The sequence below is a fragment of the Apostichopus japonicus genome, chromosome 7, assembly GCF_037975245.1.
Source record: "Apostichopus japonicus isolate 1M-3 chromosome 7, ASM3797524v1, whole genome shotgun sequence".
Taxonomy (NCBI): Eukaryota; Metazoa; Echinodermata; class Holothuroidea; order Aspidochirotida; family Stichopodidae; genus Apostichopus; species Apostichopus japonicus.
Window position 1 is genome coordinate 17,672,810 of NC_092567.1, and position 26,042 is coordinate 17,698,851.

Sequence of the window (26,042 nt, forward strand, 5' to 3'; positions counted from 1 at the left end):
CCTAGTCCGATGAATCGCAGTAGGTTAATAATCAGTCCCCTAAACCTCAGGAGGCTGACCCTCAGTCGGCCGAATCTCAGTCGGCTGATCCCTCAGTACGCTGAACCCCAGTCGGCTTAGCCCCTGACCGATGAATCTCAGTAGGCTAGTCTTCAGTTCCCTGAACCTCAGTAGGCTGACCCTCAGTCGGCTGAATCTCAGTAGGCTTGTCTTAGTCCGCTGTAGGCTGCCCTTCAGTTTGCTGAACCTCAGTCGGCTGACCCTCGGTGTGCTGAACTTCGGTAGGTTGTACTTCATTCCACTCAACTTCAGTAGAATGACCCCCAGCGTACAGATATTCAGCTGTGTTATTGGTCGAAGAGAGTCCTAGCTAGCAGTATTATTCTAGACTGCTATTCCTTCCTGGACACCCGTCTAGATATGAAGGAGGAGATGGTGTTTAAGTGGATACTAATCATTGGTAGTCCCTTCTAACCCTGCTCAGTTGTTAATGAGTGGATATTTCGCAGTATTCGACTCGTCGGGTGGGTGGTGGTTCTAATTATTTGAACCTCAATATTTGATGGCTTACCTGTCAGTGTACCCCAGGAAAAAATCCAGTTAAGTAACTGGACAATGGTATCTAGTTTCAACTGGGATTAGTAGTTTTCTTCTGGGCAGATGGAATATATTACTGGGAGAAACAAGCTATCAGCCTACTCTACTCGCAATCCTTTCGCAGCTGGACGTGAACGTAATTACCATTTGTATATCCCTTATATTTTCTCCCTTTTTTGTTTTCTCGACTGTTGATGCCAAGCTGGCATGATCATAGCTAACACCGTACCGAAGAATACACTCTTCCACGACCCTGCAGTGCATTGTATCGCTACAAATACACCAGTCTCTCGTTTTTTGCAAACAGGTATGAGTCGAAAAGGCTGTTCTAAGTCTCCATCTCCGCCATTTCAGTAACACTGTTTAAGTTGCAGGTTCCTTTACCTAGTGCTTTACCATTGCATGCATACAGATACGCGCGAACGATGGTTTTACAGACTGCGTACATGTTTGTGAACACACTACGAACAATGCTATGTATGCGGCGTCTAATCTTGCTGCCCAAAACAAAGCAATTGCACTCATGAGTATGACGATGTTTTGCAGTAGACACGCCCTTTATGACATACTCCGAAATCTCTTGGGAAATTTCCACTGGTCGATATCCTTGTTAATGGGTAGCGCCATCGATAAAACTTCAATTAAGAAAACGTCTTCGTTACGTGTAGCATACGCCCATTAATAGAACTAGTGACTTCCACACTAATTCCCAAAAGTGCAAAGACAGGACAATACACCAGTGTCACCGTCGTTTACACCTTATTGGGCGTTGCTCATCACTAAACAGTCAAACTGTGACAGCTTTACCAGATCATTCTGTCAAGGAGACGCTTCTACGACCTGTGTGTCTCAGATTCCATGTAAGTGGGTAATCCAGCCAGAAATACTATTTATTTATTTATTTATTTATATCGGTAAGTCAGAATAGACTGTAAGCCTGTGTAAGTATGTATACGAAATAAAGTTCAGTTCAAACTCTACGGTAGGCCTACTGTGTCTGCGTCTGTACGTTATGATGATGTACGTACTTCTGCAGTAAACGTTGAGGTCCGTGTTGTATTCTTACAGCACTGTCCAGTATTTTGTCAGATATTACGTGTATGCTTACAGAAATATTGTCGTTAACATACAGGGCATGTTGTAATGCAAAACAGTTTTACCTTAACTTAACGCTCTCTGTGACAAGAGGCACAAAAGGCCGAGACGTCTTCCTCCACTTCGTCCTGTTCGCTGCTGCTGTCCTGGCTTCGTTCCAACTATTCCAGCCTGTTCTCCTCCTCTCTTTCTCTATTGTCCTCCGCCATGTTGCTTTACGCCTTCATCTTGCTTTTGAACCTTCTGGGGTCCATTCCATGGCTATGTAATTGTTGTCTGCCCTGTCTTTTCGCAGCACATGTCCTAGCCAGTTCCATCTTCCCGTCGTGATTTCATTACTTATCCTGTCCAAGTTGGTCACTCTCCATCTCTTCATAACTGATGGTATGTGGGTATTTTATTTAAGTATTTTCTTGAGGCATTTATACTGGAACGTGTCCAGTTTTTTCTCTCCTAATTACGTTTTCTTCCATGCCTCACATCCATATAGCAATATGATATCTTACAAGGGTTTTGAATATGGTGATTTTAGTTTGTCTCTTGATGTTTCCTTGGTGCCAAATTCTAATCGGGCTCCAGAATGCTGCCGTAGCTTTCCCCAGCCTGCATTTATATCTTCTGTTGCACCTCCAATTTTATTAAGTTTTGCACCAATGTAGGTAAATTCAGCAGCCTCCTCAAATCTCCACATCGATGACCGTTCACTTCTGCTCATTCTGTGTATTTAACTCATCATCTTGTAATTACCAACATTTACCTTCAATCCAACCATTGCTGCCTCATTCACCACTCTATTAGTCTTCCTCTGAACATGATCAAATTTAGAAGATAACAGGTCATCAAAATCTAAGTCTTCTAAAACATTGTTAAATTCCACCCAATTCCATTTCTCTCTGTCCCAGTTACATTTCTCATTATCCAGTCGATGACCAAAAGGATTAAAAATCCTGACATTTACACAACCTTATCGGACACCAGAGGTGATGTGGAACCAGTCAGTTAGCTCGCCTTCATCTAACACTGCACAGCTTTTCTGGAATGCTGTAATTCTTTAGTATTTGCCATAGGCTTGGTCTATGTACAGAGCCGAATGCCTTTTCGAGGTCAATGAAATAAAGGCATAGAGTTGATATCCACTAACATGACTGTTCCATAATATTCCTTAAGATGAAGATTTGCTTGGTTGTCCCTCTACATTTTCTGAACCCGGCCTGTTCTTTCCTGAGATGTTTATCTATGCCATCCCTTATTCGTCCAATCAGTATTCTGCCAGAAACTTTGCTAATGACAGGTAGTAGAGTAATTCCTCTCCAATTGTTGCAATCCTTCAAGTCTCCTTTATTTGGGATTTTGACTATAATACCTTTACTCCACACATCTGGTATACTTTCATCCTTCCCTTATCATTGCCTTTAGCATTTCTGCATGTATCCGATCTATTCCTGGTGTTTTCCATTTCTCAGTGCCTGAAGTGATTTTCTGACATCAAATAAAAAAATTCTGATTCGTCTATGTCCAGGTTTTCGTCAATTACTATCCCATGTTCCTCTGTAACTGGGTGCTGTGGCTCATCTCTATTTAAAACACAACAAAAGTGATCATTCCACCTTTCTTTCCTGGCACTAGCATCTTTAGTGATCCCCTTTGCTTATGTTTTATGACTGCAAATTCTTTCTTCTATTTGTCATTTTCCTGGTAAACATGTAAAATTCTTTCAATCTCAGATTTGCTGCTGCATGCTCAGCTTTGCCTGCTAGCCCATCTATCGATTCTCTTTTGCCCTTTTTGCAATGCTTTTAACTTCCTTGTCTTTTTCAAGATATTCACTCTGGACTTTCCTTTAACTCTCTCAGACACGATAGAAACATTTTAAGCCTGTTTGTGTACAACATTTCATACGGGTACGTGTTCTATGTGTACAATGATATTGCTGTTCTACTACAGGAACTTTTGTGCAACAGCAATACTTGTCAATGGGTTAACAGTTTACCTCTTTATAAATACAATATTATTGCTGTTCATGTGAAAGGATCTGTTGTACAGCCACCTCTCTAGATGATATGTTAACAGTTCTCTACTGTGAGTTTGAAATAGCATTGCTGTTCAGATACAGGGCAGGTGGTAATGCAACATCTAACCTAGAGTCTCTTATTCAATGTCGAAGACATACAAAACCAAGGCCTTCTTGGTATTCAGTATTAGAGAAGAGTGTTAAATTAAGATCAGAGAAGTCTACTTTACTAGTGGCAGCGTTAATCACGTTCAGCTCTACAAGCACAAAAGGAAGCAATATTTGCTAGGTCACCGTTCAGCGCCGTTCAACGCATAAAATGAGTAGAACAATAAAGAGAGAATATGTTTAACAATCATGTTGTATGAAACCTGTCTGACAACCGTATAGCCACACATAAGGTAGTGTTGAATAACAGAGTTTATCTCTTAGCACCAACTTGTCTCCATCTACCAAAGGCTTTCACATAGCTTTCCCAGCTTTGGGTTTTGCCCATTACAGCGCTTCTTCTCTCGATTTGGTTTTACTCCAAACGACAATCTATAAACTAGGAAAGTAAAAACATGAAACAAAAGAGAAGCACAGTAACTATAATTTAAATGGTGCCAGGGAGATAATCTTACACATGGATTTCAGTTTGTTACCTAAAATTACAATACCTTGTTTGTCATCAGGGAGTGTGTACATGAATCTAACATAGGTATGTTACCACAATGGAGTAGATGAAAGTCAGTTTTGAATAAATAAAAGGTAATTTTAGGTAACAAACTGAAATCCATGGTTCTACACTAGTGACTTCTCCTCTACCGTGATTACAGTAAAAGAGTGGTTTCACCATGCATAGACTCAAACCTTGCATGGATATGTCAACCAAATACAAATCTATGAAGCATGCACTGTCTAAATGACTTGAGATTGGCTTTATTTATTAGTAACAAAAACATGTTCATTTGTTCATTCTTCTTTTCACGTTCTTGAACCCAATAGAACATGCCTACAATTGTAAGTGTCGCAATAAAATTTTAAATGAACATTGTTTTATAGAATGAAGTTATTATTTTTGTATGAATGTAGTGTTTTGAAAAATAGCACAAACCACATGGCTTGAATCATTTTAAGTATTGAAATATATATTTTTCAACTAAAGGCAAGGTTCTCCACAGATGATCCAAGTAGCAAGGGAAACATTGCTATATATGATGGGATGATATTTTGTACCTCTGAAAGAACTCTAGAGTGCTGCTGATCTCTTCTAGCTAAACCAACTAAACAAAATCAGTGAACCTTTAATATAATCTCAATTCCTATGACTTCTGCTGACACCAAATTACCTTTGGCATTAACCAAAAGCAAAAGGACTCTAGTACTCACTATGGGGAATATACGTACTAAATATGACATCTGTTGTAGTTACCTACCTTGCGATCCTGTGTTTTACAAGGGTTTCAAGATTTGACCTATGTTAACCTTAACTGACCCATGACCCTGCTCCAAAACTGTGCAAAAACAGAAATTCAATTATAGCGTGTTCTTTATATAAACAGCAACTCTTTTTTAACAAAATTTCACTAAATAACTTTTAAAAAGTGTTGTCATCTCATTTTGTGGGTTCCTGTCGTTTTTTGTTATGCTGGAGAAGCATATTGCTTGTTAAATTGTTGTCTTAAATAATACACAAGAATGGGTTGTTATGTTTGAACGTATACATATCAACAATATGAAATAATATGTTACGGTGGGTTTCACGTTATTTTGTATACTGGGTCTTGTTCATATGACGATGTTTCGTATTTTGAGTGCAAGAACCAATGTTCTTGACCCCACATGTAAATCGTGCAAACTGAACAATGTCGTATTGGTACATAAGGATTATAATAGCATCATCCTATATACAGGCATCTTTGTATGTACTAACATAATACGTTACATTACATATAATGGCGGAGTGTATAGCGGAGTGTATAGCCTAGTGGTTAACGCCGGCGTCTCCCAGTCATGAGATCCCCGGTTCGATTCCCCGCCGACAGCAATGTGTGTCGTCTGGCAAGGGTGTTGTTCAATAACAAATTCCCGACATGAACGTTAAATGGATGTGTGCCGAGAGATTGGCTTCGGTCAGCTTGCGAGTCTAAAAGCCTCCATGGCTTCTTTCGCGAGTTCCTGCTTGCGGGAAGATCACATATACATACATACATTATGTAATCAATTTTGCGGTAAGAGACTCACGCTACATCATACCCTTGTTTTGCACTCACACTTACAGTAAACATTTCTCCAAGACTGTTTAAGAACACAGTATACTTTGGTACCTTTCAAATGTTATGTAGGTCGATTTTTTTGAAACATGGTCAAATATTGATTCACTGTAGGTTGGTATTTTGAAGAAACAATAGCACCGTCCTCTGCTGACTATTCGCCTTAATCCGCCAGTAATTAACTTACATCAATGACATAATTGTCCTCTACTTTACATTAATCTACGACTAATTATGCTGGGTGGATAAGATATGCATGAAAACGATATTGTGAGGGACTGACATACTTTTTACACAAAATTAGATCTCGAAATATAGAGAATGTTCATCGCAACAGACCTAACCCTTTTTTATACCAACCTTTAAAACTTCAGATTGTTGTTGACTAGCATGCGACGACGTGGGCAAGATGGTATAACAAATGGCTATGTTCACATTGTCAACTTCAGCTTTTGTCACAAATGTCACCACTTCATACCATCTCTTTCCAGTGCAGTAACCTTAAATGGGTAATACGTTCAACGTTAAAAAAATCAGCCCTATCACCAGCCTGGAAAGAAATACGTTATCACATGTGAAAACAAACCTATGAACAGAAGGAAACACGGTATGAGAAACGACATATATTAGGAAGAAATCTTAATGCAGCACGTTACTTGTTTGTGGTTACACACTGTGTATTCAAACGTGTGACGGCACCCAAACGGGTCTAGACTTGCCAAACTATAGCTGACAAAAAGCCCTGCTGAGCGTATTTCGAAATACGCTTTGTAGAGTTAAAACCGGTCGATAGAGCGGTTGAGTGATCTCCCATCTTACAAATTAACACAAATGTAATCGGTGTACCTTGGTATTATTTAATTACCTTATCGTATAGATAATAAATTTTATTTCACTAGACACACCGTAGTTTCACAACTGTGTGTTTCTCGGATAGAACAGACTGCATACTTACATTTTCCTTGTAAGACTACTTTCTCCTGTTGTGTATAGCGTTCACAGTAAAGGCCCGGTCACACTAAAGCGATATTCTATCGGAATACGGTCCGATTTTTCCGATTTTAGGACGAAGAGTGAGGTTTGTGGTAGTGAATGTAATGAATGCAGTGGAATATTCGAATACCTACTCCAAATTTGAGGGGTTCTGGAACGGACTACGTTCTGAAGTGACGTCACATCGAAAAACGATAAAAAATCGGAAGAGAAATCGGATAGCTAACCGATAAAAGGAAACGGAGTCAATATCAAAAGTTAGGAGATGGCTATTCCACATCGGAATGGCTCAACAGATAGCAAATCAGGTCCTTTATCACTGTGGCTAGAAGACCCGAACGAAAAACTGTCTGTTTCGATTCCTCTGGGAAAATCGGATAGTATTCCGATAAAAAATCGGTATAGTGTGACCGGGCCTTAACACAAACGTACGCCTTAATACGTCAGGTTCAAAAGACTCTAAATTGACATGCTGTAATTGTTCGGACTGTGTAGACACAAATAAAAATATTCTCTACTTTCGAGGGTTCCCCTTACGTGTTATAGCTAATGTCTTATTGATGTTATACATTTGGCCATGTTTGAGTTTTTGGAATTATTCAAATTTGTTTGTCATATTTGCAGCAAGTATATCTGAATATATATATCAATAAATTAATTCACTTATTGTGTTACACTCGAATCAACAATGAATTATTTCAGGTTGCCATATCGCATAGTTACGTTTATCACGCACGTTATTTTTTTCTTGTCTTTTCTAGTTACAACTAGTTCTGATTGACGAGATATCTACACCATGTTAAATGTATAGAGTTCATGCTTATACCCTGTTGTAACACAATGTATAACACTTTTCTAGAGATTACCCTTCCTTAGTAAATGATTTTTCTTTTTGTGAACAGGAGCTCAACCTTTAACCTGATGATAATGATATTTCACCCATTAATCTTAATTCAACTTAATATTCAGACGAAAGTGATTTAAAGGAGTGTTAAACGTGGCGGGGAAGTTGGAATCATTATCAATAAATTAGTACTTTTTGTAATTAGAAATGATCTTTTATTAAACCCTCTTTTATTTGAGTCCATGTGTGTTGAAGTTAAACTCAACAATAGAACTTTTATCTTGAGAGTTATTTATAACCCCCTGATGTCCCAATAACTGCATTTAATGATGTGTTATCTGGTAGTTTGCAAAACATACAAAATGAAGAGAAAACTTGCTATGTTACAGGTGATTTTAATATTGATCTTTTGAAGCATGACCATTTGCCTCATATTTCACATTTTCTTGATTTAATGTACTGTCATCACATTATTTACCATTAATATAAAAAACAACAAGGAATACATCCACATCTTCATCACTCATTGATAATATTTGTTGTAATGATTCTATTGTTCGTTCAAAAATCTGGCACCTATTATCTGACATTAGCGACCACTTACCATCTTTTGTTATAGGGATTTTGGTACTAGTTTATCTGTTAACACAAATAAGCTTGTTAACCACAAGTGGGATACTAGTGCGAAAGCGCTACACAATGTCAAACTTCAACTTTCTTCTTTTGATTGAGGACCTCTATTTAATGAGACTGATTGCAGATGTGGCATATAATTTATTAGTTGATAGTGTTCACCAAATTATATCTAAGCATTGTATTATTAAAGAATTTGAGGTTAATTATCATAGGCGCTCCAGTCCCCATGGATTACACCTGATATTTTAAGATATATTTCCAAAAAGAACAAGCTTTATAAAAAATATATTTCTCGCCCCCTCTTCCATTAATAAGTACAAGTACACTCAGTATTAAAAAATAAGCTAGCCAATATTATCATATTGGCTAAAAAGATGCATTATGAGAAATGTTTTGATGACAATAAAACAACGTAAAGGAAACTTTGGATATCATTTATAAAATTCTTGGTCGTACTTCACCCAAACTCGTATTGATAAAATTAAAGAGAATAACAATTATATATATCACCGATAAATTGGCTGACACATCCAACAACTATTTTGCTAATATATTGCAAGTACAACCCGCTATGTAATTCAAATTTTCGTGACTTTCTTCCTGAGGCAAACCCAATATCTCTATTTTTATTACCAACTACTTACACAGAAATTATTGACTTAACTATGAATATGAAAAAAAATGTTCGTGTGGTATTGATAATATTTTTGTTAATGTTCTCCAAGATAATCATTTTGCTTTAGCAGCTCCTCTTACATTTATCTTTAATTTATCAATTTCAACTGGTGCTGTACCATTTCGTTCCAAGGAAGCTAAGTAAATCCGATACTAAAGGTGGTGAAAGTTCATGTTCACAATATGTTCATAGTTCACAATATATCATCAATGGTACATCATATCCTTCTATTTTCGCATTTATTTACATTTACTTTGTAATGAATTATGTTACGATGGGTTTCATGTAAAAGCTTCGGCTTCAAAGCCCTTGCACCTAGTGACATATCGATTGTTGTATGTCTTTTCATTGTAAATCATGTATAAAATTGTTGTCATAGTTACATGCCTGAACGAGACAACCAATGGATTATATGTCTGTTCTGTCTGTTTATAAGGTACAATGAGTAATTTCATATTCTAAGAGTGATTGTGTATGTCTGTATGTGTTGACAACAAGTGTGTATCGTGTAGTGTTGTAGTACTGCTGTAGCAAACAGACCAACGTCGGATCAATGTTTCAATATTATTCCTTGAGAAAAAAGTCCACCAAACAACAAAAGACGTTTCCCAATATTTTGGACCAGACCATTCAATGAAAGGTTGGTGACGAGTTTAACAACGGTGAAAGGTCGGCATAGTCGCATAGCTTGGGATTAATAATAATACAAATAAAATTCATTCACTAAATTAAAATATGTTAGTGCTGTGAAGTGTTGTTCTCAAAATATTTAGGGAGAAACAAAACAATGACTCTTTTAGATTGTGTAAAAGTAAGTTGACCTGACGTTTCGATCCTAGCAGGATCTTCTTCAGAGGATAAATGACACTTGCCATTTAGCCGCTGAAGAAGATCCTACTAGGATCGAAACGTCAGGCCAACTTACTTTTACACATTCTCTTACACAGGCTCGCTAGTGGATAAGCAGTTTGCTAACAGTTTTATTTTATTTGGACTCTTTTAAGATGCAACACAACTACAAAACACCTCTCTTAGTAGTGGAATATACTGACCGGCGAAGAGCGGGACATGATCCAGTTATGAATATAGACAAGTGATTTCGTCCAATACTTATTCAGTCATTTGACTTCAAACCGTTTATATCTACAAGTTTACATAACGTTAATTACAATATTGTTTTATCTTGGTTGTTCAAGTTTACCGTACATCAATGTAAGAATGACAGTCATTTGTTCCTTGTGCCCGCAAGGTTTCAATCTTCAACGTCATCTGCAACGTCACATGGCCAGTCTACACGTAGGTGCGGGAGACTTTGTAAGACGTGTCACAGATTTTTTCAAAACGCGATCCCTTAACACCAGAGTAACACCTACGAAGAGATGCGTTGGACACTTGAATACTCATGATAAGTCGTCTAATGAAAACGAGCTGTCTGCTAAGAGACAACGAGCATCCTCACCTGTCACCCATCCTCATTTTACAATTGGACGTTCAGAGAAGGGCCACATAAAAGGAGGATGAGGGTCCGATCCGATGGAATATGAAAGTCACAAAGCTGACGCGAAGGATCCGAGGAGAGTGCATACTGCGAATCACCTACAAAAGAGAAATAATTCTACTGATGGTGCCTATGGAACAACCAATACAAGCGGCCATGGCATGGATGACAAATTAAAGCTGAAAAACCCGGTCCGCTATTCTTAGAATCCCCTCTTGCCATATAGTTTAGGGCGTGTGGACAGTTCAAGGTTTAAACGAACTTCTATGAAAAGCATTGGCTGAAAATAAGGACCAAATTTCAAACGAAAGGTTAACTGAGACATAGTTTGTAAGTTGAATCTGCCAATCGCTCTATTGCGATGGACTTACCTCTACAAATGTATCTCTATCTTATATCAGTATGCAAAGTTAGGCATGCTTCCATTTAACTACGATATCTTGGACAAATATTTCGAATGAAACTTTTAGGAGTATGTTGAGATGGACACTGAATCTGCCTTTATTGCCATTGCAACCCAAAAAACTAGAAGATTTGCTCAACAAAGACCTGTACAAAGACTATCAACGGTATAAACATCAATGGTTTCCACGTACAAATACGGAAGAACATAAACAGTACGACAATCCTACCCCTGGTGTGTTTAAGGTGGAATGGGAAGGAGAGGGCATTGTTGCCCTCAATAGTAAAATGTTCTACTGCTTTGGCGGGACAAACAAAGAAACGTACAGCTGTAAAGGCATCAACCAACAAGAGCAGCAACGCAGCTGTATCTCCATCTATATTGTTTCCACCGATGTAAAATGCTATTGAAACATTTCTTGAGAAATAAATCAAGGTGATCCGTCTCAAGTGTCTCGCCTGGTTGAGCTATCAGTGGGTTTTTTCATCGGTATCGATGCAAATCACCAGTTCCAGAGCAAATGAGCCTACAACTATATAGCAAACCATGTCAATATAGCTGCTGCGGTTAATAAGATATACATCCTGTGAACTTTGATGATAATTACCAAATTTGCTCCAATGACCTTATGCACCAAGTTTCATGTTGATCTAACAATTAGGGTTTATTTCACTGTCTAGAGTGAGGTTATATATAGAATAATAAACGCTCTGGGTTTAATACAAGCGAAGCCAGAGTGCATCCAGCGATAGCATTAAACACAGAGCGTTGATTATTCGTTAGATAACCTCACGATAAGACCAATCAAATTTGAGGATTCTATTCAAGCATGAATGAATGTCTAGTAAAATGACCTCCCCATTTTGCAGCACGAAATGTTGGCTAAAGGTACCAAGTTTCATGTTGATCCAACAATCTCTAGTAATTTGACCTCAAATTTTCAGCATTTTCAACATATTAATATGTACAGAAATGACATAGTCGCAATTGTTTGTTTTATAGGCTCGTTTTATTTCAACACTATTCTAGAAATGGCTGATAGAACTATAAACATAAAAATAAAGAAGAACAAATGATGTAAAAGGAATATAAAAAGAAACTTAAAACAATAACAATGTCATAGTTTGTCTAAAGACTAAATGGCAGGAATGTGTTGGATATTACATGTCGGCAAGGTGATATAATTTTTTTAGTTGAAATATAGGTGACTTTTGGATAAATAAGTACTACTTTTGGGGGAAAGAATCGGTTGAGAAAACTGGGGAAGTATAAAATGATATGTTGTGAAGGTAAAAGCCCCCCTCCGGTTTATTCTCTCTGAATAAATATCATGCACAGCCGCCACTGATTGTGGACCTGTCCACCAAATATGAAGTTTGACCATAGCTGTGCTTCTTGTGGAAAAATTAATTTTAACCTCTCTTATCACTGGATTACTGGAACAATAAATAAACAATAGGGGTAGACTACTTCCTTGAGACTGCCCAAGATAATGAAAGGTATATGTGAATACTGCACGTAATAACCATAAATCTGTAAACACCGCATTTCTGAATGGTGGTGTTCACAAACAGAATGAGGTCACTACTGACGTTGTCTGGTAGACTACGTATCAAACCGTATGTAGAAATTTTCTTTGTTGTACACTTGCTTAAGATACTCATTTTGCGAAAAAAATACCATTTATCTAGATTTACTGAATTGTTACATGGCATGTTCAACAGAAGTCAAGAATACAGGTTTTGTAGAACCTGTATTCATACCTACAGGAGGACATCCTGACACACAATCATGATTGCATAGATTCTTTGAACCTCTGACAAGGAATAGAAAATAATTTATTTGGAAATAGATAGTTTGATAAGACTGGAACTATGATATGTAGTGAATAACTTCAGTAAAAGACTTTGTATTTACACAGCTGTCTTTTGCATATAGTTTCAAAATGAAGAAGTGTATTACGTGTTATGGAAAACCGTGTCTAATGGAACAGTAATAGTTTGTAAAAACGAATGTTTAATCTGACTATACAGATGACCAAATAACAGGTGCTACTTTTGTAAAAACAAATAACGTCTGGGCATGAGCAAAATTGCACTACGTTCCGCCCCTTCAGAATTTTCATGAGATGAAATTTCGTACCACACAAACGTACCAAACCACCTACCAATGCCATCAAAACAAGTTTGATCAAAATCGGACATGCAGTTGCCGAGATATTGACATTTTGGAGAATTCGCTCTAAGCCCTGCCCACTCATAAATATTCATGATATTGGAACCAAAATATATAGAGATCGTCTACTAATGATGGGCAACTTCTGTACCAAGTATGACCTCAATCCACTTTGGAGTGTCGAGAAAACCTACTTACAAGCTTTGTGTCACACACACATGTCACATACCCATACACACACACACATGCACCCATGATTGCATAGATTCCTACGGCTCGAGCCCCTGGTTGTCAGTTTCTTATTTTGACTTGCTAACTATACACCTGTAGCAACAGGGTAAACTGTTTATCTTTGACTTTATTTTCTATTGTCAATTGACATTGAAGAGGAGTCATGTTAATAAGGTCAAAGCCAGTGACTTCGAGAAGACTGGGATTATACAGATGACCAAATAACGGTCAATCAGGGGCAAATTTTGTCCAGAAATAACCTCTAGTCATCAGTTTCTTATTTGGACTTTCAACTATACTGCTCTAGTAACAGGATACTCGAACTGAATCTTCTTGTGAAGTATGACCTCAATCCACTTTGGAGTGTCGAGAAAACCTACTTACAAGCTTTGTGTCATACACACACATGTCACATACCCATACACGCACACACACATGCACCCATGATTGCATAGATTCCTACGACTCGAGCCCCTGGTGTCAGTTTCTTATTTTGACTTGCTAACTATACACCTGTAGCAACAGGGTAAACTGTTTATCTTTGACTTTATTTTCTATTGTCAATTGACATTGAAGCGGGGTCGTGTTAATAAGGTCAAAGCCAGTGACTTCGAGAAGACTGGGATTATACCGATGACCAAATAACGGTCAATCAGGGGCCAATTTTGTCCAGAAATAACCTCTAGTCATCAGTTTCTTATTTGGACTTTCAACTATACTGCTGTAGTAACATGATACTCGAACTGAATCTTCTTGACCTTATCTCCTTCCACTGTCAATTGACATTGAAGCACAGTCATGTCAATAAGGTCAAGGCCAGTGACTTCGAGCAGACTGGAAGGTAGGTCGAGGTGTTCCCGCACTCTGTGATGATGGAGATTTTGTCTAGTCTGAAATTTGAGAAGAAATAAAAGTAAATAAACTAGGGCAGATGAATTTGTTTCCTTGGTACAGGAAAACACTGAAGATAATGTGTCTCCTAAGGACAGGGAGAAGGTTGTTGGACACCGTTCGGAAGGTACACTTGCATGTTTACTGATAACCAGCGATCAGCAAAAGGCGACAGAGGCATGTTTGGAGAAGTTTCAAGCTGAAATTCAAATCAAGTTTTACTGTCCCCTGGTCAGAGCAGATATGATGTGAACCAGGGTACATTTTTAGTTGCGGCAGAGCAGCTTAAGAAATCATCATGTCTCTCCTTCTGTTATTCTCTTCCTTTTTCTTTTGTTCTTTGTTCGTAACAAACGTCCATAACTCAAAAAGTATTGAATGGAATTGGATCAAACTTGATACATATGTTAGGTATGTGTCATAGATCAAAACTCTTTGGGCCCTATAAGTGTTTAGGCCCTGGCATTTTAGGGGCTCAAACTAGACATTGCTGGATGAACATGAAACTTGGTACATGTAGTCCACATTTCGTGCTGAAAATTCCGAGGGTCACCAGGGGTCATTTGAGGTCAAATTACCAGACATTGTTGGATCAACATAAAACTTAGTACATTGTGCTGAAAATTTGCAGGTCAATTTTTTGGTCACCACAAGCAAATTACTAGACATTGTTGAATCAACATGAAACTTGGTATGAACATGTAACTTCGTGCATATAGTCAACATTTGGTGGCAACTATTTCGAAGGTAATTTGGAGGCCATCAATTAAGAGTGTTATTGAAAATAAAGGGACATGGCCCTGGCCACAAGAGACCCTTGGTTGACCTTTGATCTTAAATTCATGAACAACCTGAAAGTAACACTTCCACAGTAGTATCGTGACAAATCCTCAACATTGTACCATGAAATCTGTAGGTATGAGCTAAAAATGATATATATGAATCTTGGTTCACAGAGTTTCATTTTATGCTTGAATTTGAGTGAATTTGAGGTCACCAGATTGAGAACAAATCACAGAATATTGTTGAACATTGGAGTGATTGTTAATGGTCCGCAGCTACCAAGATATTTCTGATTGTTTTACAGAAAGTGAAAACAAAGGTAACGGAAGGCTGTTTTTTTCTTCCAAAGCTTTCAATTTGCTGTTAACCTACAACTGAACCATATATGATTTTAACTTGAATAGTAGGGTGATGTTTTGTTCAAATTTCCATTAAATATGGTGATTGGTAAGGATGTAAATTTTCTTGTAAGGAAGGACACTAATGCTCATGTGTGATGAAATTATCTATGTCAATTGAACTTACTCTTCGTTATCTATGCCAATGATGGTGTAGGTTGCTTAGGCTGAAACTTGTTTTCCTGTTATCTGTGAAGAAATTGGAAAATAGTTGTCATGAGCATTTTTGTTCATGTGTTTATGGTTTACTGGTTTTGATTGTTGAGTTAGTTTTATAATTTGTTGTATTATATTATAGACAGGAGCTGAAAGGCACAATTGAATTTTGATACTGAATTTTGTAGGGTCATTTGACTTGGTTTGGAATGCGGTGTTCAGGGTTGTGCACAATAGAGAGGGCAGAATATTAGTACTATAAGAGCATGCAGTAAAACTTTCCCAAGCTTTTAAATCAAGATAGGATATGCTTATAACACTTATTCTTATGGCTCATAAGGTTTTTTCATTAACACTTACAGATTCTCAGGAGCACAGATTAGAAAAACTAAATAAGACTCTTTCATTAAAGTCATATACTACAATGGGTGTAAACAAGTTAATGTGAGAAAATGTAGTTTCTCACCACACTAAAATCACTACAATACTTTAAAAAACTTCTTTTGGAAAAAAATCATTTAAAAAATAGTATTTTTCAACAGACTTCAGCATCACTCTGCAATGATGTGGAAATAGTTTATTAGTATGTACATCACATGGGAGTCTATATATTTTGAAGGAAAAAGTTAAAAATTAACCTGGCAGGTGGTAGTCTTCAAAAATGTGTCGGGCGGCCATTTAAAAAATTAAATAAGGGCCTCCTAATTTTTTTTTCTCACTTGGTCTAAACAGAGACAATACAAACTGAAATAAACATCTTTCAAATATTGGCATTTTTTTTCTATTCCAGAAACTTTTTCATAGATATGTTGAAAATTATTCTAAGTCCGAGGAGAGCAGGCAGAGTGGCTTTGATGGCCCCAGTTACACGTACTTAATTCTGCCTTACCTTTTATACAGAAAAATAATGAAAAATATTTTAAGTCTGAGGGTCGCAGGCAGCCTAAGATGGCTTCAATTTTCATTGCGGCCTATTTTTTATACAAACAAATGTTAAAGAAAATTTTAAGTCGGAGGGGAGTAAGGATAGTGGCTACGATGGCTTGGTTTTCATTTCTGCCTATCCTTTTACATTCTATTCAAGACCGAGGGAAGTAGAAAGTGTGGCTACCATGGCTCTGATTGCATCGGTCTCATTTCTGCCTATCTTTTAATAAAGAAAAATGTGAGGGGAGTAGAAAGAGTGGCTAGATGGCTCCAATTGCAGCGTTCTCATTTCTGCCTATCTTTTGATACAGAGAAATGTTTAAAAATCGTTTAAATCTGAATGTGTAAGAAGAGTGGCTAGGGTGGGTCCAGTTGCATCTTTCTCATTTGTGTGTATCATTTTGTACAGGGATCAGTAGAAAATAATTCAGAGGAAGTAGGGATAGTGGCTACGATTGCATCGTTATCAAGTACGTAGCCATTTAAGAACGTAGCCACCTAGCAGCCACCTAGGCCTACAGGGTGCAGGTAAATTGTGGCGGGGTAATAATGCAACTCTCCCTGGCTGGAGCCTTTTATTACATATATTTGAACTGGTATTTATTTTTCTCATGCTGAAATATTACGAAAATGAAGGTGTTCAGACTATGCATTGTTCCTAACTTCGCATTACTCTTACTGTAATATATTGCTTACGAGTACAAACTAGCCTAGTACTAGTAGTATTACTAAATGGACCCTGCATAGTTTAGAAACAGAATATGAGAGGATTTTCAACCATTCAACTGAAGAAATAGCTGTGTGAAACAAAATTCACCCTTCATTAGATCTGCTCAGCAGATATCAATTGTGAAAGTTTCGGAAATTCCGGTAAATTTTTTAGGGAAAATTTTGTATTTTCTGTACAGGAAAATATTGGCTCAGCCTAGCCTATGCCTACTGTAGGTTGACAACGTCGGAGTATAGCCAAAAGTTGAAAGGCATTAAATATTTGAAATAGACTGGTCTAATTCTTACCATCAATTCATAATATATTCATTTTATCCAACGAAAATTGTGGTTGATTGGTAAAAGTGTTGAGTTTTGCGAGGTTCCATTCAAGTTAACACAATGTTCAAATACCTGACGGAAATATTTTTCAAAGGTCATTTTTTGTGGGAAGATCGTAAAATGTTGTGACCTAACATTGAATTTATTGATGGTTTTTACTACATATTTGAAAACTGGTAGGTTTTCATTTTCCCTTGCTGTAATATTACGAACTGCAACATGAGGGTGTCCGGTCTTAGCAGAGTTCCTAGCAGAGTTCCTAACTTCGCAATATATAGGCCTAGGCTAGGCCTAGTAATAATAGACTAGTACAAATCAGCCTTAACTCAGACCTACGCTAGGTCCACTGTACTAACGGAGTAACGTTAGATCGAACACAGTGGCGTACCCCAGCAAAAAATGTACCCTAATTTTACCGCGGTAAACTATGGTAAATGTGTGGTAAATAGGGTAAATGTGTGGTAAAATTGTGGTAAAATCAACAGCGGTACATTTACCGCAGTTTTACCATGGTATTACCGCGGTAAAAGTATGGTAAAAGTGCGGTACATTTACTACGGTAAATTTACCGCAGTTTTACCATGATATTACCGCGGTATAAGTAGGGTAAAAGTGCGGTACATTTACCGCGGTAAATTTACTGCAGTTTTACCATGATACTACCGCGGTATAAGTAGGGTAAAAGTGCGGTACATTTACTGCGGTAAATTTACCGCAGTTTTACCATGGTATTACCGCGGTAAAAGTGTGGTACATTTACTACGGTAAATTTACTGCAGTTTTACCATGGTATTACCGCGGTAAAAGTAGGTTAAAAGTGTGGTACATTTACTGCGGTAAATTTACCGCAGTTTTACCATGATATAACCGCGGTATAAGAAGGGTAAAAGTGTGGTACATTTACCGTGGTAAATTTACCGCAGTTTTACCATGACATTACCGCGGTATAAGTAGGGTAAAAGTGCGGTACATTTACTACGGTAAATTAACCACAGTTTTACCACGGTATTACCGCGGTAAAAGTAGGGTAAAAGCGTGGTACATTTACTACGGTAAATTTACCATAGTTTTACCATGATATTACTGTAGTAAAAGTAGGGTAAGTTTATATGGTACATAAACTGCATATGTGAAATTCCTACAATTGTGCCATGATTAACCACAGTAAAAATAGGGTAAAACTATATACGGTGCAATTATACTATGGTAAATTTACCATAATTGTACCATGATTTTACCACAGTAGAACATATATGGGCCACACTATGAAACATGATTTTACATTTACAGCAATTTTCCATGATTTTGTCCCATATTTTTGCAATACTGATATGACAAACCTTTTGTCCTATTCATATCTTAATGTTGGCAATATAAATTACCTGTGGATATGAGTTGAATAAAGACAAACTGCTATTCTTATATGTTATAGTATGCCTCTCTTTTCCTAAAAAAAAACAAGCAGAGGATAGATACATAGAGAATTCCTTCATGGAATCCCTGAAATATTTGAGAGGAGACAACAATTAATTCTTTTTTCATTATTAGGGAGAACCTAAAAGCCTTTAAAATGAAAAAAAAGAACTATATAAACTATCACACATAAGGCATAACTTCTGTGCCTCAACACTGTGGCACACAAAAATTGTCCAATCAGTGTCCTCAGATTTGGGTATTCTCTGTCAGGTCCATTAAATGACTTGACAAGTCTATGTATCTATGAAGAGAGTACTCTTTCCATTTATAATAAGTCTTTGAGGACAATAAGAGATCAAAAGTCCAATCAGGAATCATACCATCTAGGGTAATTGAAATTCAACAAAGCTTTCTCATGTGTGAAACCTCCATGGATTTGATGAATTAAAAACTGTTGCATTCTACTGAGGACTTACATGTCAGGTATACAACCATTACAATAAGGGCAAAGGCATGTAGCCAAATTATGATACAGTACACTGATGGGTGAAATTCAAAGAAATATATGGTATACATGCTGATTGAAGTTAGGACAAAATCATGCTCAATGTTAGGTAAAACTGTCCTACAGTTAGTGTAAAATCATGGTAAATTGAGGTAAAACTAAGGTAAAAGCGTAGTAAATCTACGGTAAAAGCGGGGTAAAAGCGTGGTAAAAGTATGGTAAATTGAGGTAAGAGCATGGTAAATCTACGGTAAAATTGGGGTAAAAGAACGGTAAAACTGTGGTAAATTTAGGGTAAAAGTGTAGTAAATGCGTGGTCAATCTAGGGTAAAATTGGGGGTAAAAGAACGGTAAACTGTGGTAAAAGCATGGTAAAATATGGTAAATTGAGGTAAAACTAAGGAAAAAGCGTGGTAAATATACGGTACAATTGGGGTAAAAGAACGGTAAAGCTGTGGTAAATTTGGGGTAAAAGCGTAGTAAAAGTGTAGTAAAAGCGCGGTAAAAGTATGGTAACACCGTGGTAAATTTGCGGTAAAATTGGGGTAAAAGTGAGGTAAAACCATGGTAAATTTGTGGTAATTTACTGCGATAAACCGCGGTTTACCGCGTCCATAGGGCCAAAACACCGCGGTAATGTACAACAAATTTACCGCGTTTTTACCCCGGTTTTACCGGGGTAAAAGTGTGGTATGCTACCGCGGTAAATTTGAGGTAAATTTTTTCCTGGGACCAAAATTCATATTATTATCACTTAAATATTATCATTAAATACTTACTAAATAAATAGACTTACCGCTTTCTTCTACTGGCGAGTTGGATTTGGTAAATATGGAACGCAAACACCAATATTCTGCTGCACTGGATCTATCTAATTGTGGAGAGTTGGGTTTGGTGTGCTTTTTACGTGACCCGCCATGCGGGATACAAAACGTCACGGGTGGTACGAGCACGTGCACAGTCTAGACGGAAATACATGCAGGCTTGCACAGCAGTTCCATTTATTTTGACCCCAAACATCCAGCATATCGACAAGCGCTCGTCCAATCACAATAGGAATCATAAATTTAACCAATGATATTGCCTTATTTCTGCATGATCACCGTGTGTTTTTATCTAATTAAAATAAAGACTGGGAGTTGAATTTAAAGGTACAGGTCACGATAACACATAATAACACTATGTTCACCGATGTAATTGAACAAATGCTTACGTCTACATCGCAATACCTTTAAGTACCATGCGCTGTATTAAAAATCACTTAAAAAATTACGGAAAACGTACCAAAAGTATGTTTTCTGATCATTTTAAAATGTTATCAATAAGTAACATTTAAGTGTCATCTTGTGATGTACACTACGATGAAATTTCACATCAAACAGACATTAGGGTAAAAACTAGTAGGCATTTAAAGAGCCCTCAGACTGAAAACGATTGGTGTGAGATAATCTCCATATATGTTATATATGGAGATAAAAACGAAATGCCGTCAAAAAGGTTGTTTATGTCCCCCGATTGACTAAAGGGACACACACAACATTGTTTGCCCATGCAGGTCACATATGCGTACATGAAACTGAAAACTTTGTAACGGTATCACATATGTAAATCACATATTCTTTGTTCTTCAGATACCAACATGGCGATAGTTGCTGCTGCTACTGTTACATTAAGTGCCCTTGCGAGTGGCAAGGTCGTTTATGATGCGGCTAACGACCTATACAAGGGACAGGGTGGAAAATTCAACCTTACTCTTGGATTACGGAAGGATGGGGACGTGTTACTCCATGAAGAAAGCATAAGTCCAGGTTCCGGGCCTGGATATCAGACACGTGAATTCAAATACCGATGTCGAAGAAATGAAGTGATCACATACGTTGTAGCCGAGGATAAGCGGGGTGATGGCACAGGTGGGAGTCCAGAACTTATAAGTGGTGGAGCAGGTCAGGATCATATAATAATCGAGGTGACGTCTCAATTGTGCAGAGGTTTTGATTTTACTGTTTCGGTTTATGGTAAAAGAAGGTAAATTTTACTGAATGTTTCATTTACTGGCTTGGAGGCCTAATTGTGTTATTAGTTCAAAAATGATCTCATGATTGATAATTATTATGTTATTCTATTATGGACATATTCTCTTTACATTAAAACATTATGATACAAATTAATAAATAAATGAAGCAGGAAAGTTATTGCCAGCAGTGTTCCGATCATGATTTCAAATATAAATGATGTGATATTATGGATTCGGAAAGACCTTTAATAATCTAAGTGACTCTTTTACATCAGTACTTCGGATATCATCAGCATATGCAGTAAACATCATCGAATATTGTGGGCGAAGCTTTCAGGTGATTATGATGATTTTGGGACATAAGTTATCACCGTTTCGCAAAGTATCATTGAAATATTTGAAAAGACACATCAAATAAAAATTCAATAATTTTGTTTACATAACACAGTACCGCACAAACCGATCGTCAAATCCTGTTGCAATTCGAATTACCGTCTGAAGAATGTTTAATATTTCCCTCAACGTATACACATATAAGACGCAGATGTTTATTTTGTTATATTCTTATAAAAAAAATAGCTAACTTAATACAATTAATATGATGTGAAATATCTAAAGCAACCCTAGTCCTAACAATGCTTTGTTCTTTGAATGTTCCAGTCGCTGCTAATTGACATTTTAAGATATTTTATGTTTACAAATTCAATCCACAAGCGGCTCGCTTTTAGCAAGGTTAGGGAACTTTGACTAATGGTGAATGTGTTAGTGTGTCACCAACACATTACGTATAAACCCAAATGAACACCAACCAGTGCCTCCAAGTTTCGCTGGGATATAATCGCAAGGAAAAGTAAGCGAAAGTATTAAATTAAACACACAGGCCGTGTTATAGCTGCAATATTCTGGAGAGACGTCAACATATCAGAAACTTGTTTCACTGCTCTGTTCGTTGTTATTTGCACAGTTCAGGTCTTTATTTTGTTCTTATATAGTTTGGAAAGAACCCCTTTAAATGATATATTACTCACTTCTTCACAGACACTTAGTAACACAGTACGGAGGAACGTATCGTCACTAACAACAACACTAGGTTGTGTATGTCTCCCGATTGACTAGGGGACATACACAACATTGTTTGTCCATGCAGGTCACACAAGAGTACATGAAGCTGTAGACTTTGTACCAATATCACATTATTATGTAAATCACATTCTATTTGTTTTTCAGGTGGTATTATGCCGTTAAACGGAGCTGCTGTTGCCGCTGGTGTTGCTGCTGTTTTGTGATACAACAATAAAAATACTCAGCAGTTAGTTTTACGACGCTTAAGCGACCAAAAATGTGGGAGAAACCCGCAAGGGCTTATGGATTACAACTTACACGTTTGGGTGGCTCAAAGTTTAAGTTTTTACTTATTCCGTTGTTTAGTTGTTAGTTATCAGCTGTTAGTTATTGTTCGGTCAATTTTAGTTAGCTTGTTGTTATTTAGCCTTTTAATTTAGTGTTTCGCGTTGAAAAATAGAAGACAATTTTAATGGTTGTGTTTCGTGACTTATTTTGGAGCTACTATTTTTGAAGATTAAACATTTCCGTTAACATGTCTACAAATTACGGTGGAACATTTCCGTTTAAAGTTTCTACAGTTTGGTGGCTAGGGTACAATATGTTATTCTATCATGAACATATTCTCTCCAATCATTATCATACAAATTAATAAATAAATAAATAAAGCATGTAACTTATTGCCGGCAGTGTTCCAATCATGATTTCAAATATTAATAATTTGATATTATGGATTCGGAAAGACGTATAATAATCTAATTGAACGACAAGGCGAATACCAACAATGAACTAGATAGGCAAATTAGATTTAGACGATTTTCATTGGAAAAGGGAGCTTTTTCATACCGAGACAAGCATTTATAAAGCAACGATAATATATATCAGTAACTTGAAAACAAATTTGGGAGGATTTGTAGAACGCGTGATGAGTTGTTTCGCAAAAGTTATTCACATACATAGCGACTTGAAATTAGGTCATACCGAAATATTGAAGTTTGCATGTTTAAAGATGGTTAGATGATTAATTCTAACTGTCAACAGACCATTAGGTTAAGGCTCAGTCTGGATATTTACGTCGGGCAATTGTGTGACCTCAAAGCGTTCGGAAATGCAACAATGCGAAGAATGATTGTAAGCCAAGCTTGATCGCTTTTACTAATAGATATGCATTACATACATCGTCATTATTTGCGAAATGTATGGGGTTGATGCATCACCCTGTGGGTGTTTTGAGGTCAAACCACCTACATAATATTCAGGTTGCTCTAGATGCAAAATTACTTTTTTTTATTTTGTTCAAAGAAAAACGTGTTTAGTCTTAGCTATAGTATATATAACACCATTCTTTAGAATGGAACAAGATACCGACTGTGGTAAATGTATCCTCAAATTCCACTGTTGCTATTATTCTTGTGGAAGTCGTATGTGTAATCAATAACAAGTTCGGACGTGTCCGTTTGACTCGTAATATTCTATGTAGATATATATTGTGGACATAATACTTATTTTGTATACGACGATCGATCACATTGTTGAGTGGGTTACATAGTGGGTCACAAATTTTATCACGTGGTATATAATTAAAGGCCAAAATGAGAGTATATGAGCCATTAGTTTGAAAGAAGACAATTTGTAATGAAATTATTTACTAATCAGTGTGATGTTATTTAAGATTCCAGCAAATTATTATCAATTTGCGCAACTAACTTTGCTATCGATTCGCTTTTCCACAAAAATGTTTTGTCATTCAGATATGAATTTGAAGTATTGAGCTGTTTAAAACGACAATCATTGTCCATGATGGACCTAGGTATTTGTCTGTGCTATTTGTATTGTGATATCGCACGTAAACCATATATTGAATTAATATTTGATCGAGTTGGAATATTTTCTCCATGTTTCCGTCATATTTAGTGTAATCATTGAAATATTATAAGCTTAGCTGCTATACTTTCCATTTATTCAGTTCAGTTGTAGCCTATATCATTTGTATATACCGACACACTTTCAAACCTTTAAGACGCTAAATACATATTTCATGATAGTTGTTTCCCTATAGGAAGTTAGTAGGACTATCCTGTGGTTGGCAGAACCGACACAAGGTTGAATCTCTTATTTGGACTAGAGATCAAGCTAGTTTGGATATTAAATCAAGGCATCGCCATTCGCAAAGGATTCGTTTCCAATTTAACATTCAATTCAAGGTAAATTGATTTTCATATTAAGTTACCAAGGTTTTTAACGTTGGAGATTTTAGAAAAACTGATCATTGAAATTGAAATGAACCATAAGGAAATTAAGCAGAAAACACAACTGATTTCCTTATCGGGCGAATTATTTCACGTTCTAAAGTAAGCGTTATCGGTCTCAGCCAACTTTTCCGATATATCTGTCAGAATGTTCATTATTAAATTGAAGTAATAGCGGTATATACGACGTATAAAGAACTTATCCAAATGAAGATTGTACTGTTATCAAGCGGGATAGAGATATCAAAGTGGCTATTCTTACGACTAGTTGTAAGACTAATTTATAAATACGTATGCGCAGTTGCTTTAACGTGGCTATTTTTACTACTAGGAGTACTTTTTTACGACTAGGCGTAACAATAATTTCCGGTTAAGGTTAGTGTTTAGGGTTAGGTTTAGGGTTACACTACTACATGCGAAGTTGCTTTATTTACTTCACTGGGCTTGAATACGCCGATGTCGTAAGAATAGTTTATAAATACTTGTTACAACTAGTCATAAGAATAGCCACGGCCTAAAGCTATCGTGGCTTTGTTTAATTTATCCCGTTCTTCGGGAATGACGTCATAACTGATTAACCTTGGTGAATTTCTCGACAGTGCTAACAACTAAATGACGACACAGTATTGTTTGAGATTGCTTTCCTTCCATTACCATTTAGCTCATGCCATGCCATTTCACATCAAACTTAGTTACCCTCTTATGCGAACAGCCTAAACAAGTAGGCAATGGACACTGATTGTTTGTCTAGAGGTTTGAAACCAGTAAAGAAGTTCGTCATTCCATTGCTAGCAATGCTAGTTTTTTTTAGTGACCTATTTTTGTATTGTGGTTCAGCTCTTAAACGTACTTTTGGTAAAATGATCAAGTTAATGGTGAAGCACGATGACCGAGCGATCAAATTTGCTGACCTCAAGCGAGACGACCAAATAGTGATTTGTGTTTCGTTTTGCCATTCGTGTTGGCACGCCATTGTTTTGAAATTAAAGAAGCGAAAGCCATGGAAAATGTCATTGATGTATTTGATGTCATTTGATGTCATTGATGTCATTGATGTCATTAACCAATTATATTTTTGTTTTCTATCTTTGTCTCTCTCAGTGAATTGGTATTTACCCCATGATTTTTTTTATTCAAAGACCGACGTCAATGTTACGAAAAACATAGAAATAAATTT

At 36.9% G+C, this 26,042-nt stretch overlaps 1 protein-coding gene and 1 long non-coding RNA gene across 2 annotated transcripts; one reads left to right on the top strand and one right to left on the bottom strand.

The window, feature by feature from the left end:
- Nucleotides 1-1,343: 1,343 nt before the first annotated feature.
- On the top strand, nucleotides 1,344-26,042 carry LOC139970156 (uncharacterized). The gene is made up of 3 exons (XM_071975798.1): nucleotides 1,344-1,457; nucleotides 21,172-21,506; nucleotides 22,782-26,042. Exons 2-3 carry the CDS (start codon nucleotides 21,180-21,182, stop codon nucleotides 22,797-22,799), a joined length of 345 nt encoding a protein of 114 aa, XP_071831899.1. The 5' UTR covers nucleotides 1,344-1,457; nucleotides 21,172-21,179; the 3' UTR covers nucleotides 22,800-26,042.
- Nucleotides 13,760-20,548, bottom strand: LOC139970155 (uncharacterized). The gene is made up of 3 exons (XR_011794054.1): nucleotides 20,337-20,548; nucleotides 15,614-15,675; nucleotides 13,760-14,304 (listed from the first exon to the last, which is right to left on the bottom strand). It is a non-coding gene; the product is annotated as an uncharacterized lncRNA (long non-coding RNA).

Coding starts and splice junctions, on each gene's coding strand:
- LOC139970156 (XM_071975798.1), top strand. CDS start 21,180: ATGGCGATAGTTGCTGCTGCTACTGTTACATTAAGTGCCCTTGCGAGT.